At 34.7% G+C, this 20,224-nt stretch overlaps 1 protein-coding gene across 2 annotated transcripts in view; it reads left to right on the plus strand.

Annotated features, from left to right (window-relative positions):
• The window catches only part of LOC143232620 (neurexin 1-like), a 261,643-nt gene that overhangs the window by 182,360 nt on the left and 59,059 nt on the right, over nt 1-20,224 (plus strand). For both annotated transcript variants that reach the window (XM_076468253.1, XM_076468254.1), the window contains exons 5-7: nt 7,202-7,360; nt 13,532-13,684; nt 16,979-17,279. In XM_076468253.1, coding sequence (XP_076324368.1) covers nt 7,202-7,360; nt 13,532-13,684; nt 16,979-17,279 — 613 coding nt within the window. The remainder of the gene's footprint in view (nt 1-7,201; nt 7,361-13,531; nt 13,685-16,978; nt 17,280-20,224) is intronic.

The following is a 20,224-nucleotide window of genomic DNA, read 5'->3' on the forward strand; positions in this document are numbered from 1 at the left end:
TTCTCTGTTTATTTCTTCTTCTGTATTCCCATTCTCTGTGTTTACATTCTTCTCTGTATTCCCATTCTTTCTGTTTTCTGTCTTCTCTGTATTCCCATTCTCTCTGCTTACAGTCTTCTCTGTATTCCCATTCTCTCTATTTACAGTATTCTCTGTATTCCCATTCTCTCTGTTTACAGTAATCTCTGTATTCCCATTCTCTTTGTTTACAGTATTCTCTGTATTCCCATTCTCTCTGTTTACGGTTTTCTCTGTATTCCCATTTTCTCTGTTTACAGTATTCTATGTATTTGCATTCGATCTATTTACAGTATTCTCTGTATTCCCATTCTCTCTGTTTACAGTATTCTCTGTATTTCCATTCTCTCTGTTTACACTCTTCTCTGTATTCCCATTCTCTCTGTTTACGGTCTTCTCTGTATTCCCATTCTCTCTGTTTACTGTCTTCTCTGTATTCCCATTCTCTCTATTTACAGTATTCTCTGTATTCCCATTCTCTCTGTTTACAGTCTTCTCTGTATTCCCATTCTCTCTGTTTACTGTCTTCTCTGTATTTCCATTCTCTCTGCTTACCGTATTCTATGTATTCCCATTCTTTCTATTTACAGTATTCTCTGTATTCCCATTCTCTCTGTTTACAGTCTTCTCTGTATTCCCATTCTCTCTGTTTACAGTATTCTCTGTATTCCCATTCTCAGTGCTTACAGTATTCTATGTATTCCCATTCTGTCTATTTACAGTATTCTCTGTATTCCCATTCTCTCTGTTTAGAGTATTCTCTGTATTTCCATTCTCTCTGTTTATGGTCTTCTCTGTATTCCCATTCTCTCTATTTACAGTCTTCTCTGTTTACGGTCTTCTCTGTATTCCCATTCTCTGTGTTTACAGTCTTCTCTGTATTCCCATTCTCTCTGTTTACAGTCTTCTCTGTATTCTCATTCTCTCTGTTTACAGTCTTCTCTGTTTACGCCCTTCTCTCTCTAGTACTTTTTCTTGTTATTATTTAACAACTTTTGTTAATTCACCATCTTTGGACCCAACATACCTCTTTAGATCCGTTGATCAAAGTCCGTTGACATGGTTAAATAATGTTGTTATAAACTTCGATATTTTCGCCACCACTTCAGCTGTGCATATATAAGCCTACTTATTTACGCTGTTGTTCACATCTTTCACTGCCGTTTACCACTGTATAATCTTAACTGGCTCGCCAATGCCAGTTTTATGGGCACGAATTCTTTACAGTAGATCTCCTGACTTGTTTGCGATAAATATCAACAATAAATAGACAGCACATAACCCACATTTTAAAATAATATATTTAAAACATATGTACCAAAATACGTTACACTATTGTATCCCACAGTCGAATATAGAACTTTAAAAAATACAATTAAATAAAAGCAGTATTCTTCTATCCTTTCTTGTCCAGTATAATTAGTAATAATTCATTTAGGTTACCTTGTAGTTTACCACAGTTGTATCCAGAATTTTAATTAATTTTTATTTACGTCAACAGCCCGCACAATCTGGTTCAGTTACTTTAGAGCCTAATTAACAAGATACATTCTTCTCTATCTTTGTTGTTAAAACACAAGCTGTAAAACTTTCACTTTAGAAACCACCTTTATGGCTAAACTCATACGCCGGGTAACGTCACCTCTTCTTTCATTTTCACTAATTTAACTTTTTTGTATCTGCACATATTTATAACAGAAAAGTCCAGAAATATCTATCCCGAATTAGGTAACGAAACTTATTTGTTTTTGTTTTTGAATTTCGCACAAAGCTATTCGAGGGTTATCTGTGCTATCCGTCCCTTATTTAGCAGTGTAAGGCTAGAGAGAAGGCAGCTAGTCATCACCACCCACCGCCAACTCTTGGGCTACTCTTTTACCAACGAATAGTGAGATTGACCGTCACATTATAACGCCCCCACAGCTGAAAGGGCGAGCATGTTTGGCCCCACGGGGATGCGAACCCGCGCACCTCAGATTACGAGTCGCACGCCTAAACACGCTTGGCCATGCCAGGCCCGACGAAACTTCTCACAATAATTACTTTACAATAAGTTACTTTTAACCGTTTTGTTATGAAAACTAAATAATTATTAAATCATTAAATAAGCTAAATAATAGCTTTTAGACAGTCATGTATATCCAACACTGTTTATTATACTCAATATACAGTGTTGATTAAAAATATGCATTATCTGTATACCGTATCAAGCTCATACTATTAATTAAAAACTTGTTATCTACGTACTGTATGAAGTAAATCGTATTATCTAAAACATATGTCATCTATTTACTGTATTCAGTATATATTATCTGTTGAAAAACACTTCAGGCGTTAAAATAGGTGCTGCCAAATAAAGGTTAAGTTTGCGACTTAAAGGAATAAACTCAAGATGGGCGGACATGTTTTGTTCAAGTTGAAGCATGATGGTAGGTAAAATCAAATTCGCGAACTAGCTAACTATGGATTTAATATTTGCTATAAAATTATTATCAATGCTATAAATGTTTGTTTGTTTTGAATTTCGCGCAAAACTACACGAAGACTATCTGCGCTAGCTGTCCCTAATTTAGCAGTGTAACATTAGAGGGAAGGCAGCTAGTCATCACCACCCACCGCCAACTCTTGGGCTACTCTTTTACTAACGAATAGTGGGATTGACCGTAACATTATAACGCTCACATGGCTGAAAGGGCGAGCATGTTTGATGTGACTGGGATTCGAACCCACGATCCTCGGATTAAGAGTCGAGAGTTCTTAACCATTTGGTCATGTCAGGCCTGCTATAAGTGTAGCTACCAGCTTGGCAGCCAATATTTCTCTCCTTTACGTCACACACTAATTTACTTCTTGGTTACACCTTTTCTTTCTCACCTAAGATGCCTCTTTTGGATGTAATTGGATGTAACTCCTTGTTAATGCCCATCAACAAACCACAGCAAATAAGAAAGTTACACTTGATAAAAATCAACGTTAGCTTTAAGATCGCAACCCTGTTCCTCGGAACATGCTTATAATTCACAAAAATCAACCATGTTATTTCAAATATATGGTGGTAGATTTTTGTCTCTAAAACAGCGTTAATAATGTCCTTTGTATTAATGCTGTGGAAATCAGGTTAAGAGTTTCTTGTCATCATCCGCATGCACTCGGTACAGCCGTTTCAAGCATCATTATTTACGCTAATTGCTTAAACTAGGCCCGGCATTGCCAAGTGTGTTAAGGCGTTCGACTCGTAATCCGAGGGTCGCGGGTTCGAATCCCGTTTGCACCAAACATTCTCGCCCTTTCAGCCGGGGGGATTTATAATGTGACGATCAATCCCACTGTTCGTTGGTAAAAAGAGTAGCCCAAGAGTTGGCGGTGGGTGTTGATGACTAGCTGCCTTCCATCTAGTCTTACACTGCTAAATTAGGGACGGCTAGCGCAGATAGCCCTTGAGTAGCTTTGCGCGAAATTCAACAAACAAAACGAATTCCTTAAACTAATATCACGTGGCTATAAACACTCTTTTATTGGAAAAATTTCATAAAATTTATCCTTAAACGTCAGCAATGAATAATAAATAATTGATCTATTTTGCTTGGTCTAACCAGTACTTAAATATCTGCACGTCCTTTCACCTTATATTTATGCTGCTATAAATCAAGTGTAAGATAAAAGAAACTAAAAATGGCCTTTCTTATCTTTTCGGTAAAACTAATGTAAAAGTGTTTGGCCTATAGCTAACAACTTTTTGCATAGATGTGCACATAAATGTTGGTCAAAATTTAACGTTTTTGTTAAATACTTTTGCACATGTGGTTATATTTAGACCACATTTGACACTTAATTATAGGCTGCAAAGATCTATAAGAGTACCACATTTAAAAAAAAATCCATGAAAGTTAAATGTGTTTTTCTATCAAATACAATTTCAGTACTTTCGGCAAAAAAATAAATAAATACATTGTACGAAAATTGTCTATTTTATATATATTGTGTAATCTCAATGGATTACTTTGAAACTTGTATCTGACATAAAGGTCCAGGAAAAACACATCCAATGAAAATATGGAATAGTTTGGATTACCAATATCTAAGCTGCAGAAAATGAAATACTACTAACCTTGCACTCCTATTTATGACGCACTCTATGTCCTGTAGGTTGTTTTGTCTGCATGACACACCGTTGTGTGTCCTGATTATTTAAAACACGTGTCATCTATTTATATGCAAAAACGGCTCGTTTGGGTTGAGAAAATATTTTACATAGAAGAGCGAACAACGTTTCGACCTTCTTCGGTCATCGTCAGGTTCTCAACCCAAACGAGCCGTTTTTGCATATAAATTTCTCAACTAGTGGGTTTCTCGACATCACGTGTCATCTATCTACTATACTCATTATATGGTAGTAATTGAAACGAAAGGGCATGTTATATATCTCCTGTACTCTGTACTCAACATATGATACTAGTTAAAGTACATGTCATCAACACAGTGTAATATACAGGGTGTTCGAAAATGCCCGGGGAAGTTTTGTCTGTTAATAAATATATAAGTGCACAGTGACTTTCCGAACACCTTGTATATTAGTATCTAAAATAGGCGTCATCTATGACTGCCATGATCTCTGCGTGAAGCACCTGCGAGACATTGGGCTGAGACCGACAACAATTGTTAAAATTAATTATATTTATTGTGTTTCAAAGCAACTGCCTGTTTTTGTATGTTTAATTACTTTCAGGTTCGGGAGTTATGTTTTAATCTATTATTTATTTTATTTTTAGTACGTTTTTGTCATTTCTCTTTCGGTTGCCTTTAAACTACACAATTATATGTGATTTTCTCCTTTCATACAATGAGCAAAAACTATAATATGTCAATTTTAACAGAGTTATGTTCTATAAATTATATATATGTACATATGTGCCAGCTGTAACATTATCTATGTTCCATAGATTAGTGATGTACATAGACACTAGTTTTAACGATGTCTGTATTCCAGAAAAGTCTGACATGACCTAGTGTTTAAAGCACTTGACTCACAATCTGCCGGTGGCAAGTTCAAATATCTTCACTAAACATACACGCCCTTTCAGCTGTGAGAAAATTATAAGTGATGGTCAGTCCCACTATTCGTTGGTAAATAGTAACCCAAGAATTGGCGTTAAGTAATGTGGACTAGCTGCCTTCCATCTAGCCAATCACTTCAAAATTAAACACGGCTAGCACAGACAACATTCGAACAGCTTTGTGGGAAATTCAATGAACAAAGTTTTCACAAATTATAAGTGGACGCTGGTTTTATTAACGTGTATGTTTTACAGGTTATACATGTCTTAGACGCTAATTTTAACAATGTGTATATTTTACAGGTTATACATGTCTTAGACGCTAGTTTTAACATTGAGTCTCTTTCACAAAATATACATTTACATAAACGCTAGTTTTACCCATGTATACGTTCCGCAAATTAATACATGTGCCTAGACGCTAGTTTTAACAACGTGTATGTTTCATAAATTATAAATGTATATAGACGCCAGTCTTTGAAATAGCTAGACACCACAAAGTTATGTATATACATACATACGTACGCAGTAATTTTGTAAATTTTCAAATAATATAAAGTATAGCTCGCAGTGGCACAGCGGTATGTCTGCAGACCTAGAATCCGCATTTCGATACCCGTGGTGGGCAGAGTAGAGACAGCGAAACAAAAATAATATAACGTATTAATTTTGATTAAAGAAAAAAAAGATGTTACCACAATATTCTTTGTGAAACGATCTAAAACCTGAGAAGCTGCCAACTGTAGAAGTTCTGACATGTCACCAAAACAGATTATTGTGTTATTGTAGCACACGCGTAAGACCTGTAACAAGCGTCACAATGTCTTTTCTTGTCGTATCAATAAGATTGATTTTTGTTCCTGACACAATAGGTCACGCCTTCTAGCGGTGAATAATTATAAGTATCAGACTTAGATGATATCATTATCAACAAATGAAGTACAACAAATCAGACAGCTGTAAATCACGGTCATAGCCACCCATCAAGAGAGTACATGGAGAGGGTGGACAGTTTGATCGTCTTGAATTTATAAAGAAGTAGAAAAACAGCATTCTACAGATTTTCTAAGAAAGGTAGTTTGTGTAGTTTTGTTGAGTATAAAAAAGTATCAAATGCTATATAAATATACATAGAATCCACTTTCAAAAATGTCTTTGTTAAAGATGTCAAACGAAAGTTTACTGACATAAATACATATAAATAAATTATTTTTTTTTTATGTATTTTGGAAATAAATACCTGGAAAACATAAAAAAATAGCAACTTACTACATGGTATAGTTGATTTTTAAATCAAGAACTGTTGTTAATGTATAGCATGTAACATTATGTCATCAGAGTTCAGTCTGAAGCCTATTTGAAATTTTGAGAGCGATGATTTCTAGAGTTACGTTTTTATTTTTTTTTACTAAGTTTCCAGTGTGGATACCATGTCTACTTTCTTACCCTTTAAGGAAGTACAAAACCTTGCGAATTCCGAGGAATAACAAGTGGTGAAAGATGAGAAATGCACTCTAAGATTAAAGAGTTTTAAAAGCAGTATGAAAGCATACATTCGTGAAGGAATAACTTGTAATGTTCCTTTAGCTGCTACGTAAAGCTTTCTGTTCTTAAGCCTTACAGTGTCTTGAAATAGAAAAAACTACACGTTTTGGTCAGTGTCTACATATTGAAGTTTTTGTATCAGTTTCTAAACAGCCAAGTGTACAACTGAAAGTTTTCATTTGGTTGTGTCTGGAAAGAACTCTTATCTATCTATAAATAATGCCAAGACTACAATACTATTCCTGAACATCTTGATGTGTTTGAACAGCCAGTGGGAACCTGTTTTCTATGAACACGTGGATCAAAGGAAAGATGCATAGTGAAAAAATAGACCGAGAATTTGAAATGTTCTCAATCAAAAAGTATACAATTGTTTTGTTTGTACAATAAAAAAGACTCGTTGTTGGTTCGTTGTGCTCTGAAAAATCAACTTTTTCAACTCCTGTAAACGTAGAGTAAAAAGTGAAGTAAATGAGTTAAATATAAGCCTAGGAGTTTTATTGTAATAAGTAAAGCCAGTTATTGTTATTATTTATTCACATGACTAGATGTATGAAAAATTAACAGCACTTTATCTTTTTTAGTTGTCCATCACAGTGGACGGTGTGTACACTCAGCGAGGGTCAACAGCTGGGGCATTCTCCCTTCTTTCCAGTGCTCAAATTTACATTGGCGGATATGACGCAGCATCAACCCTTGCAATAGGAAGAACCAGTACCAACTTTGTTGGATGTCTCCGCAAGGTGAGCACTTTGTATATTTACTTGTTCTCTGTTCAGACAAGACAAACTGCTTGGTGAAAGGATCTTCGTTGAAAAATATTTGTTGTATTGCCTGTTTTTATTATTTGCTTATTACCACATTATTATCTCTTACATGTATTTTTAATTACAAATAACAAATAATTAAATACTTGACGTAAACTTATTTAGTTTCCCTTTCGTGACAAGATGTTAACGTTTGTCTATTTCTTTGTGGTTAAGAAGTGACGATTTGTTTCTTTGTTGCTTCTTCTCTATGATAAAAGGCTTACTATAACTCAGGCCTGTAAATTACCATCTAATGATAAGATGTTAAACTATGACATATTTTCGTTACTGGTAGCAACAGTTAGTGGTAATGACAGTTGATTTATCTCGACGTTTTGTTTCCCCTTCTTCAGGCATCAAAGATACTCAGCCTAGACCTTGTATGTTATATTATTATATGGATCTTCGTTAATGCTCGTCAGTCATGAAGATTTCTTGCGTTTCTTCATCTACAGGATAAAGAAGAGATGTTTGTTTTTTTCTTCTTAGCTCTTTTGTTTGTTCATGATAAATAATTGAAATACTTCGTGATGAAATCGAAATAGTTTCCACCTTGTTGTTCACTCCGGTTAAATAAAACAGTTTTCAATCTCTTTTAATGCAACAGATAGTTCTAATACACTTAATGTTGACGTGCATTTTCATTAAGTTTTAATGATAACTATCTAACTTCTCGTCTATTTATGTGATAGTGTAAAGTTTGGATAGTTGATTTATTAATTCTACAATGGTTGACACTTTATTTTTTCCATTACTCGACAATGATGAGCTGTTTGGATTGTTTTTGAATTTCGCACAAAGCTACTCGAGGGCTATCTGTGCTAGCCGTCCCTAATTTAGCAGTGTAAGACTAGAGGGAAGGCAGCTAGTCATCACCACCCACCGCCAACTTTTGGGCTACTATTTTACCAACGAATAGTGGGATTGACCGTAACATTATAACGCCCCCACGGCTGAAAGGGCGAGCATATTTGGTGCGACCGGGATTCGAACCCGCGACCCTCGGATTACGAGTCGAACGCCTTAACACACTTGGCCATGCCGGGCCCAGAGCTGTTTGGAACTGATTGATTGTAATGTATTTCTTTCTTTCTTGTCTTTAAGTTTATTAATAATTCCACATGTGGTGTTTGACTCTTAGCTGTTCCGCCATTAACAGTATTTCATCATGTGTTGCACTCCCATTTATTTCTTTTCTTTGTTTATTTTGAACTCACGCAAAACTACACGAAGGCTATCTGCGCTAGCCGTCCCTAATTTAGCAGTGTAAAATTACAGGAGAGGCAGCTAGTCATCATCACCCATCGCCAATTCTTGAGCTACTCTTTTGCTAACAAATAGTGGGATTGACCGAACATTATAACGTCCCCACGGCTGAAAGGGCGAGCATGTTTGGTATGACGGAAATTCGAACCCGCGATTCCTGAGATTACGGGTCGAGAGCCCTAACCATCTGGCCATGATGGGCCTTCTCTTAGAGGAATGTCATGACTGAAGAATTGTACTATTAATGAAACAAGCGCCAAATCTGTCACAGTAGTAGAGCTAGGCTTACAGATTAGCTTCAGTTATAAAGCCACAATGAGCAACTACTTCTACATTTGTTCGAAACTATTTAAAAATTCTAAGAGGCCATTTATATCAAAAAGTATTATAAAATTAATAAGATAACATTTTGATTAAAAACACCTAAAACCTATTCAAGGATGAATAGGTTATTGATAACGAAGTCATAACTGCGTGGTGGTTAGAGAACCTGTCTTACAATCTGTGGCTGGTGGGATCGAAATCCATCTCCGAACGTGCCCATTCCTTCAGGAAGGATCTGTTGTAATTCAATTCCAATAAGAGTTGGCGTTGTCTACGTATCTTTCCTCTAGTCTATCATCTCAAAATTAAGGACAGATAGGCAGATGTTACTTGAGTATTTGGGGACGAAACTGAACAACCAAACTTATTGGTTTAACTTTCCTTAATGCTATTTAATAATAAAGTGTGTAACTTTCACCTTCTTCATCAGTAATGGTTATGATAAGACGTTACTTTGATCTTCTACTTCTTTATTGCTAGTTAATGATCAGTTAAATGATTTTTATTTCATTTTCGTATCACTAATACTCAAGGATAAGGTGTTTCCTTCGTGCTCTCTTTCTTTGTTTCTTACTATGTGATGATAAGCTGAATGGTCATTACTTGCTGTTTCTATCATTACTGGTTAAACATGAGACATCTGTTTCTCCGTTTGTTACGTTGGGTGGCTCTTATTTTTCCTTTTCTTCACTAAATGTCAAGGAAAAACCTTTTTTTACCTTTGGTTTTTATGTTTTTACGTTACAGATTAGTGTTAACGTATTCAACTTATGTTTTGCTTTTTGTTCGTTTTGTTTACAATGCGAATGTGTACTGTTAAGATAATGTTCTTATTACTGGCAAAATATATATATTATTAACTGTTATCCACCTTCTTTTTCGTAAATGAGTATATGTTTTGTGATCTTTTCCTCTAACTTTGATACATCTTGTTCATAATAAAATATTTATGTGCTTTGAGTCCACTTCTTGTTAAGATAAAACATTTACGTAATTTGTTGTCCACTTCTTATTAATGATAAGACATTTGTGTGTTTCTTTGTTCACGTCTTGTTAATGATAAGACATTTACGTAATTCTTTATTCACCTCTTGTTAATGATAAGACATTTATGTGTGTTTAGTCCACTTCTTGTTAATTACAAGACATTTTGTGTTTCTTTGTCCAGTTTTTGTTAATGATAAGACATTTACGTAATTCTTTGGCGACTTCTTGTTAATTATAAGACATTTTTGGTTCTCTGTCCACTAATTGTTAATTATAAGACATTTATGTGTTTCGTTGTCCTTTTCTTGTTAATGATAAAACATTTGTACGTTTATTTCTCCAATTATTGTCAATGATGGCACGTTTTGTTATCGTTTTTCCTTGTTTACTTTTTTCGCTTAAAATATTTTTGTTTGTAATTCTTTTGTTTATTTTATATTATCAATAAGTTGTGTGCTCTTATTTGTATTACTTGTTAAATGTTTAACTTGTTATCTCCCCTCAGTTTAATGAATAGTGGTGACAACATATCTGGATTTTTGTCTCGTTGATCATTGCTGTTAATAACACGAACCTACGAATTTAGATTTCATAAAAGTTGTTTTGATTTTAATATCGGATTTTCCATAATTCAGATACGCATATTTCGAAAATAAGGATACATAAGGATTTGTTTTTTCAAATAAGGGAGAAAAAACCTTACTTAGGTCAAATTTACAACAAATTTGCCACAAACATAATACAATATGGTTGAGCAATTTACATAATATCTTTTTGCCATAGCGACACATAATTAATATTGAAATTTTGATAATAATGTCAACGTGCACACACAAGAAACTCTACCCAGAAATGACACATCTTGCGGCCTGTTAACCATTTATGTACTAGAGATGTGTTTCTCGTGAGTTCTAGAACGATCGATAAGACTATCACGTCACGATTGGTCTAAAAGAATCTAAAGCTAGTTATTGTCAACATTTTAAGCATAACAAAATATTACCCGATGAAAGTGGTTCAGTTATGTAAAAGTTCGTATGACGTTTTGTGAAAAATCTGTATGTGATGGAGAAAACTGATATCCTTTTCGGACTCAGCGTACATGAGTTACAGTATAAAATATAAAAGTTTCTATAATACCATCGCATCCTTCTGTAATTCTTTAACATTTATCAACTGGTTTAACTGATCTTTCACGTTAGGCTTGTACTTACTTTCCAATAGAAAGTTGTCATCAGGTAATTACTAGCAATGACTGAAGTACAATGAGTCACATTTTTTGTTAACAGAAATCAAGTAATTTATTATTTAAGTATCTTATCGCATAGCAGTTTGTATTTAATCAAGTGTAACTTCTTGGAATAGCAAGGATTTAACCAGATCAAAGTTAACCGGAAATTTGAAATAGGAAAATATTGAAATAAGAGCAACTTTAATTGAATTCCAGTCAAAATATGATCAGATTTTAGGATAAGTTTTAAGCTTATTGGAGAATCACTGTTATTTGCAATTCGAAGAGGAGAAGTCGCCAACTGAAGTGTGTGTGTATAACTCATAAAAATAGAGGTTAAGCTGTGCCTGTCAATAGAGACAACAGCTTTACTAAAATGTAAAGAATATAACTCAAGTGTTCGTGCTTAGGCATAAGTGTTGTAGTTCGTCACGTTATACAAATTCAAATGAACTGATACACCTAAACGAATAGTTTAAGTTCTAGACATAGTCAGCTTTTAAAGGGACTCGGTTTGTGCTGTTGGAATTGTTTTGATTATTTTGAGAATGATAAGACCAAATAGCTTTTGTGACCTAAGTCTTAGTTACTTCTATTCTATATTCAAGTAACGTATCCTATATCTATATTATACTTACACATAACAAGAATTTTAATTAATAAAATCTATAACTTATAACAGTAAATTACTAAAAGCAACGTTTTGAAAGTAATTATTTTTATTTGTAAAATCAGTGTGTGTTATTGAAATGTCCTGTTTTATTTATGTAATGATGTGCATTTTATTCTAAATACTTTATTCAAAATATCAGAATCTTTTTTTTGTATAAATATTGCTTGTGAACGAAATCTGGTAACAAGAATTTTTGTATATAAGTTAAACATATTCTAGTGGTTGGCAAAGCACAAACAACCATTGTGTAACTTTACGCTTAACAACAGCCAGACCAGATTCAATATATATCTATTAATCAGAAACTAATTTCATATAAAACTTTATAAATTTGTGATATCGTTTTATACATAAAGTAATGCACTTTCTATTCCAGTAATAATTTATATATGATCAGGATATTTTAAGCCTAAACTGATCATTTTAACACCAAGTACGTTTTTATAATTATACTCAGTGTATTTATTATACACGAAATACTTTCTAATAAACAAATCAATATGTTTTGTACCAGTGAAGTAAAATCATTATTAAGGGAATTCATCCTAATACACGTTTCATTCAGTGTGACCTGATTTAACAGATGCTTTAGGTGGAATAATTTGCTAAATTTTCTTAGTGCTTGGTATATTATATCAACCATTCTTAGTGCTTGATATATTTTATCAACCATTCTTAGTACTTGATATATTATATCAACCGTTCTTAGTGCTTGGTATATTATATCAACCATTCTTAGTGCTTGATATATTTTATCAACCATTCTTAGTACTTGGTATATTATATCAACATCTTTAGTGCTTAATACATTATATCATCTTTAGAAAACTAACAGTGGCATTCCTTGTTGCAAAAACAAAACTGTGCAGACTCTTACATCATATTCATTTTAAAATGCTTTTTTGTCAATAAAAGAGGTGTTCACGCGACTTGACTTCTTTCATTAAAAAAAACACGCAAGCTTGTATACAATAAAAGTACGCTTGAAATGCCAATTTCTATGAAATTAAACTATAAAAATACCGAAACTAACATGAACTTTGAACGTGACAAAGAAAGTCATCTGAGTACAGATTATTCTTTAACCACGTAAACAATACCTACAGGAGCATGAGGTTTGAATGTGATTAGGAAAGTCATCTGAGCATAGGTTTTCCTTTAGCTATAAATTCAAAATGTAAAAATAAAAAAATACAAACCGTAAAGTGATGATGACTGATTAAAAACTATTGTTTTGAAAGAAACTTTTTTTTCTAATTTCTGCTGATATGCTTGATAGTTATTTACATTTCTCAAATGGGCAAGTTTCTGCTAAATCTCCTAAATTGATTGGTGTGGAAAAGAGGGCGCCAAGTCCCCTTGGGTTTCGGCTTTGAAACTATTATCTGATATGTTGAATCCATATGTCATTTCATTAACTGAAAATATAGCTACAACACTTATTAATAGTTTTATTCTATTAATCACAATTTGTCATAAGTAGATACAGGTAGTCGTAGAAGAGTATGTGTTTAATTATAAAGTGTCTCAACTTTTTTGTGTGTTGTTTTAAAGTATGTTATTTAGTTTTAAAAATATTAATATTTTAATATAAGTTTAGTTAATTAGCAGAATACATGTTTAGGTGCAGTTCGTTGCAGACAGTCTAAGCCTGGATTTGATAGAGCTAGCCAACACTGACAGCAAGTTAGTCCGACCTCATGGAAACCTCCAGTTCATGTGTCAAGAAGTGGAAGCGGCCGATCCCATAACCTTCACGACCAGAGACTCCTTCCTTGTAAGTAACCTTAAAAACTGAGTGGTCTAAGTTCTCAGTTCTCTGCTAATTTAGAGACTGCGTTGAATAAAGACTCACTTTTCATAAGTAAACGTAATCTCAGAGTTAGGTTCAAGTAACTAAAAACCTGGCCAGCATTGAGAAATCACTCAGTTCTGTTAGGTGATCTTAAGAACAGCATCGAGAGAACTTTTTTTTTGCTAGTAAATAAAACAAGAAACATCGTTGTTTGAATATTTTTTCTTGCAACTGAGGCCAATACCAACTTGCCAGCACTAAATTTTATATCTTGAGGCAAGAACATTATTAACCAAACACTGTCAGTTTTTTGAATAACTAGAAAGTAAAACAGCTTTAATCGTGGATTACTTTGTGATAATCGCAATATTCTTATATCCTAATAAAGTATCGTAATCACTTTATAATTACGACCATAATCAAATACTCAAACATATGGCATTTTTACATTATAAAATTAATCTGTTATCAGTTTTGAGAAGTAACACTTGCACTTTACCGCAAATACTTTAACAAGAGTTACAAGTTATTCAAGAGTCCACGACTTATGCTCCATTGTCCCAAAAGTACTCTCTGCACTTTAACGCCGTGGATGCGTTATAAGAATGAATGTCAAATCGCACTATTTGATTAAAGTAGCCCACGAGGGAGCAATGAGTTCTGTTAACTGGCTATCTTCCCTCTGGTCTATCAATTTAAAAGTAGAGATAACTTGTGAAGATAACCATTGTATATAGCTTTAAACAAATATCCGAAACAAACTTTTGTGTTCCTAAAATATATAATTTAGCGTTACGGTTTATCATCAGTCGAAATAGCACATTTTTAATGCTAAAAATATACCTAGGGTGTGTATCCCTTATATTTTATCATCAATAATGTAGCACTACATGTGGTGCCCTTTATTCCTTGTAGCCGCAGCGCTTTCCTGTTTCATTAGTACTTCAAGAGAAAACATTTCAAGAAAGTTCCAGACTAGTGTACCCTTGAAATACCCTATTAAATGATGTAAATCATGTAACTATAACCTTCTAAAATCTTGCATTGTTAGTTTATGAGTTAAGGAAGCTACAGCCTCTGAAACTAATGACGATTTGTTTGTTTTGAATTTTGCATAAAACTACATGAGGGCTAGCTCTGCTAGTTGTCCCTAATTTAGTTATGTACGACTAGAGGGAAGGCAGTTAGTCATCACCATCCATCGCCAACTGTTGAGCTACTTTTTTAAAAACAAATAGTGGAATTGATCATCACAATATAACGCCTCCACTTGTGAAAGGGCGAGTATATTTGGTGTGATGAGGATTCGAACTCGCGACCAACAAACTATGGAGAATGAATCTAATGTTATATTACTCTCTTTGTACAATAATGGGTTTCGATACTGCGTCCGCAGATTGCGAGTTGAGCGCTTTAATCACAAGATCATGTCAAGCCAGCAATAACAGCCACGTATAGTAACGCAATCTTAATGAATAAGCAGCGTTAATAAACAAGACAATAATAAATAAATTACATATACCAACATATTAACCTATTTTTATTATTTCAATCTTATAATTCGTTATTTGACAAAAGACTGTATACATCTTTGCGTTTACAACTGGCAAACCGCTGGGGTGAATTTCACCAAACCTGGCAAAGACCTTTAAGGCTGCTTCTCTCAGAGATAGCCATAGGAAAACCGATGTTCAGCTCTGGCCCTCCGCGATGCTCTATGTCTTCTAAGTGAGGTTAAGTGAGTTAAATGAGCAGGCAGACGAGTAAAGGACAAAATAAAGCATGTTAAAGAATCTTTTCTTTGTTTGTTTGAAGTTAAGCACAAAGCTGGATATTAGGCAATCTGTGTTCTGCTCACGAGGGACATCGAAACCCGATTTCTAGGGTTTCAACTCTGCAGACACACCGCCGTGCTACTAGGAAGCTAAATAATGTTAATATAGGCTTTATGGCCAAGGTAAATATATTTTAATAAATTCTAGTTTAAACTTTATACGGTATAAACAAAATATTTGCACAAATATAAATATAAACTAGTAAATCTCACTTAATAAGTTCTTCTTAACGAAATAATAATAAACTAAACGATGTGAAAAGAAAGACCTTTGTAAACAGCTACCTTTCCTCACAAAAGTTTGGAGGTGTTTAATTTTATCTCAGTAAACCTGTTGTGAAAGACTGAAGTCTTTCCATTTTAAATGTTTTATGAAGAGGGGCGAATTTGTATCCTACGAAACTTTTCTTGAAAAATTTAAACTCAAAAAGATGAAATATCATGGTATCTATTTAAATACTTGTATTTTTGTCACGAATGGATTTAAATAAGAACATTTGGGTGGAATATCTTTGTATTTTTAAAAATATTTTTATTTGTTGATGTAGACGAATTTTAAGAAACCTTTGTTGAAAGATTTAATATTGGTAGAATGGGAAATCATCGTATGATTTAAATATTTTTCTTTATTGGTGTAAAATTATCCAACGAAAAGTTTATACAGTGTTCGGAAAGTTACTGTGCACTTATATATTTATTAACAGACATGTTTCAATATAGAATATAAGAGGTAAATATGAATGAGAATTATAAACAATGTTGAAAGTGACCCCCGTTGGCATCAATACAGGCTTGGATCCTTCTTATTTTGTCTCTAAACATCGCTAGCAGTTGCTGGCTTGAAATAGACTGAATAAAATATGATTACAAAACTGCACAGTGACTTTCCGAACACCCTGTAGAATGAGCCATAAATATTTACAATAGAAGTGTCGAGAGAGCAGTATGTGTTAATTACTAATACATTTCATCAAGTACACTTGAAAACACTGGCATTTAGTAATTGAGGCTCTGATTGTATGAACTCATGAGCAAAATAAGTTCGTGACAATGTCAATACTCCGAAGTAAAATGGATTCTGAAGTCATGATTAGAGAAGAAGTAAAAAGTATTCTTACTTTGAATGACGTTCAAGAATGACGGGTGTAATGCCTAGGATTGTTGTCAAATTCAACGTTAAAAGTATAAAAATATTTTAAGGTCGTAAGTAAATTGATTTTTATAGAAAGGTCTGACGTCGCTTTTTGTGGTAATTTTATAGTTAAATGGAATTCTGGTATCTTGGATATTTGTAAGGGTTATGATGGCATCTTACTTTTATAGAATATAGAGTCAGGGTAATTGTAATAGAACATCTGAGGAGGTTAAGTATCAGTTATTTTGTTTTGAAATATACAAGAACTGTAAGTCATCTGTCTTCGTTCTACTCTCACCACTTTCAGGCTTTGCCTTGTTGGGAGGCTACTCGTACTGGTAGTTTGTCTTTCAAGATCAGAACCAACGAGGCCAACGGAGTACTCATGTACAATAGCGGTGCTACCTCACAAGGAGATTTTTTTGCATTTGAGCTCCTAGCAGGTCACGTGTATCTGCTTTTAAACTTAGGATCTGGTGCTGTTAAAGTAAAGGCCACTACGACACGTCGAGTAGACGATGGTAATTGGCACACCGTTTCTCTTCGGAGAAACGGAAAATCTGGTAGAGTGACCGTAGATGAATCAGCAGTGGACTTCATAACTCCAGGTATGAGTAAATAGCTTGTTGAAAGGTTTGAGTCAACAGTAGAATAATTAATATATCAGTTATTTTATATTTATGCCCCACTAGAGAGTTTTGATATATTGTTAATTACTGGAAAGAAATTCCAATTAATTATTATTTATGGAACTTAGTGATTAACAGAGATAATAAACACTTGTCTAACTCTATAGGCTTGCTGTTTGGAAAGGATATTGGTTCTTAGTTACAGAATAGTTAGTTCACGGCGAATTTTACTTTTAATTCACAACCAGTACAAGCAGCTAAACACTGGTTCGAAATGTTACTGTAAGTTGGCTGAAAAATATCTGCAGTTCTGTTTTTATACCTTAATGTTAAGATACTAAATCGATCGCCAGCTGTACCTCTCTAGTGACTAAGCTGTTAGAAGACTAAAACTGACCATTAGCTGCAGCTGTCTTCTAATTAACTGTTAAAACAAGGAAACGACCGTCGTCTCCAACTGGCTTTGTAAGCTGAATCTTAGGACATAAAACAAAATTGACCAATTGATCGGTTTGGGTTGTATATTGGCTGCATATATCAACATAGGTTAGTTGTAGGACAGAGCTTATCGTCACGTGCACCTATTTCTGGAATGTAACTGATACGACATACAACTGGTCATCAGCTGTACCGGCTATGTAAATTTCTTTTAAAAATTAGAAAATTGAACTGACCATGAAACTATCGCCATCTGCATTTGATTTTCTTTTTGTTTAGGAGAGAGAGGTCAACCAGAATAACTTACTGACGGCTAGCTGAGGGAAAAAGTCGAAAGACGGATTGCAGCCGTCTTTATATGACTTAGTTGTTGGGAGGTAGAAAACTGGCCAATAGCTGCAGCTGTTGATCTTACGTGGTGAGAAATAAGCCATTGCCTGCAACCATCTATAAATTATCTGTAAAAAGGAGAAGATATATAAGTAACTATTTGTTAAAGTTGTCCACTGCTAATAATGCTAACTAGAAAGTAGAAAAGAAGTCGACCATTGTCAGGGTCTTTTTATATTCCAGTGGTACTTCAATTCTCGAACTTAATCCATTCCAGAAGGCTTTTCGAAAACCGATTTGTTCGAAAACCGAATCAATTTTTCCCATAAGAAGTACTGTAAATTAAATTAATCCGTTACAGACCTCCAAAAATTACGCATTATGAAGCATTTTAAGTAAAAATATTGCTTATTTATACCTGTATAATAATACTTACATTACCACAAGTTGACCAAAGTCAACCACAATAAAAAACAATAAATGAAAATTTAACTGCACTTTACCTGTGTTGAGGAGAGCTGATGGCGTAAGTGAAAGGTGGTGAGGAACGTGGAGAGTAGGATGGTTATTTTTGTTTGGAAGGGAGTCACCTTCCATAAAAACGTCAGGTAACTCTCCTTCCGGGGTTCTTTCTCTTTTCTGTCTCTTTGCACCGCCACAACCTGCTTGAGACTCACTGGACCTATTTTTCACTACAAACTTATCTAATGAGGTTTGTTTCTGCCTGCATTTTAAAATGTTTCTGAAGTAAGACATGGCATTGTCATTGAAAAGATTTATGTTGCGGTTTGCTACAGCTTTGTCAGGGTGAAATTTTTCCACAAAACTATGTAACTCCCTTTCCTCCTCCTCATCTGAAGACATTTCCTCAGTCGCCTTCTGTTGCTTGGAGTTCCTCCGTGGTGAGCTCAGTGTTGTGGTCTTCCACCAACTCCTCCACTTCATCATCACTCACATTCAAGCCTATACACTTGCCTAGTGAAACAATATCCTCGACAACAGGCTCAGCCTCAAAGCCTTCAAAATCTCTATCTGCTACTGAGTCTGGCCACAATTTCTTCCAGACTGAGTTCATGGTCCTCAAAAACACTTCCCTCCAGGCTTTGTCTATGATCCTCAAGCAATGGAGGATATTAAAGTGATTTTTCCAGAACTGTCTGAGGGTTAATTCTGTGTCAGAGGTCACTTCAAAGCGGCTTTGAAACAGTGCTTTGGTGTAGAGTTTCTAAAAGTTCGATATGACCTGCTGGTCCATGGGCTGAATGAGAGGAGTCGTGTAAGGGGCAAGAGCTTCACCGTAATGAAACTGTACTCCTCCACCAGCCTGTCCTCCAAGCCTGGTGGATAAGCAGGTGCATTGTCCATCAAAAGAAGGGCCTTGAGTGGCAACTATTTTTCTCTGAGGTAATTCTTTACACTTGGGGCAAACACTTCATGAACCCACTTCATAAAATATGCTTTACTATTATAGGCCTCCACATTATATTTAGTTTACTTTTCGGGACATTATTTTTCATAAAAACCCTCGGGTTCTCAGAATGGTACACAAGCAAAGGCGTAAGTTTTAAGTCCCCACTTGAATTACTACATAACAATAGAGTTAGCCTGTCCTTCGTTGGCTTGTGTCCTAGCAGTGACTTCTCCTCGTTGGTGATGTAGGTCCTCTTTGGCATTTTCTTCTAAAAGAGGTTTGTCTCATCACAGTTGAACACTTGTTGTGGAATAAAACCCTCAGCTTCTACATAGTCTTTAAATTCCTTAACAAATTTATCAGCAGCGTCTTTGTTAGAACTGGCACCCTCCCCATGTCCCACCACACTATGCATGCTACTTCTCTTCCTAAATTTTTCAAACCACCCTCGACTAGCTTTAAAGGCATCACTTCTATCAGCACTCGTTCCAGGGGTGTTTTTCAGGAGGTCAGCATGCAACTACTTTGCTTTCTCACAAATGATGGTCTCAGAAATTCTATTACCAGCTAACTGTTTTTCGTTTACCCAAATCAACAACAGTTTTTCTACCTCTTCCATTATTTGTGATCTTTATTTTGTAAACACTGTCACTCCTTTTGCAACATCAGTTCCTTTGATGACCTCTTTATTTTTCAGTATGGTGCAGACTGTAGACTTTGCCATACCAAACTGTGTAGCGAGGTC

The sequence above is a fragment of the Tachypleus tridentatus genome, chromosome 11 (assembly GCF_004210375.1).
Source record: "Tachypleus tridentatus isolate NWPU-2018 chromosome 11, ASM421037v1, whole genome shotgun sequence".
In the NCBI taxonomy this organism is placed as follows: domain Eukaryota; kingdom Metazoa; phylum Arthropoda; class Merostomata; order Xiphosura; family Limulidae; genus Tachypleus; species Tachypleus tridentatus.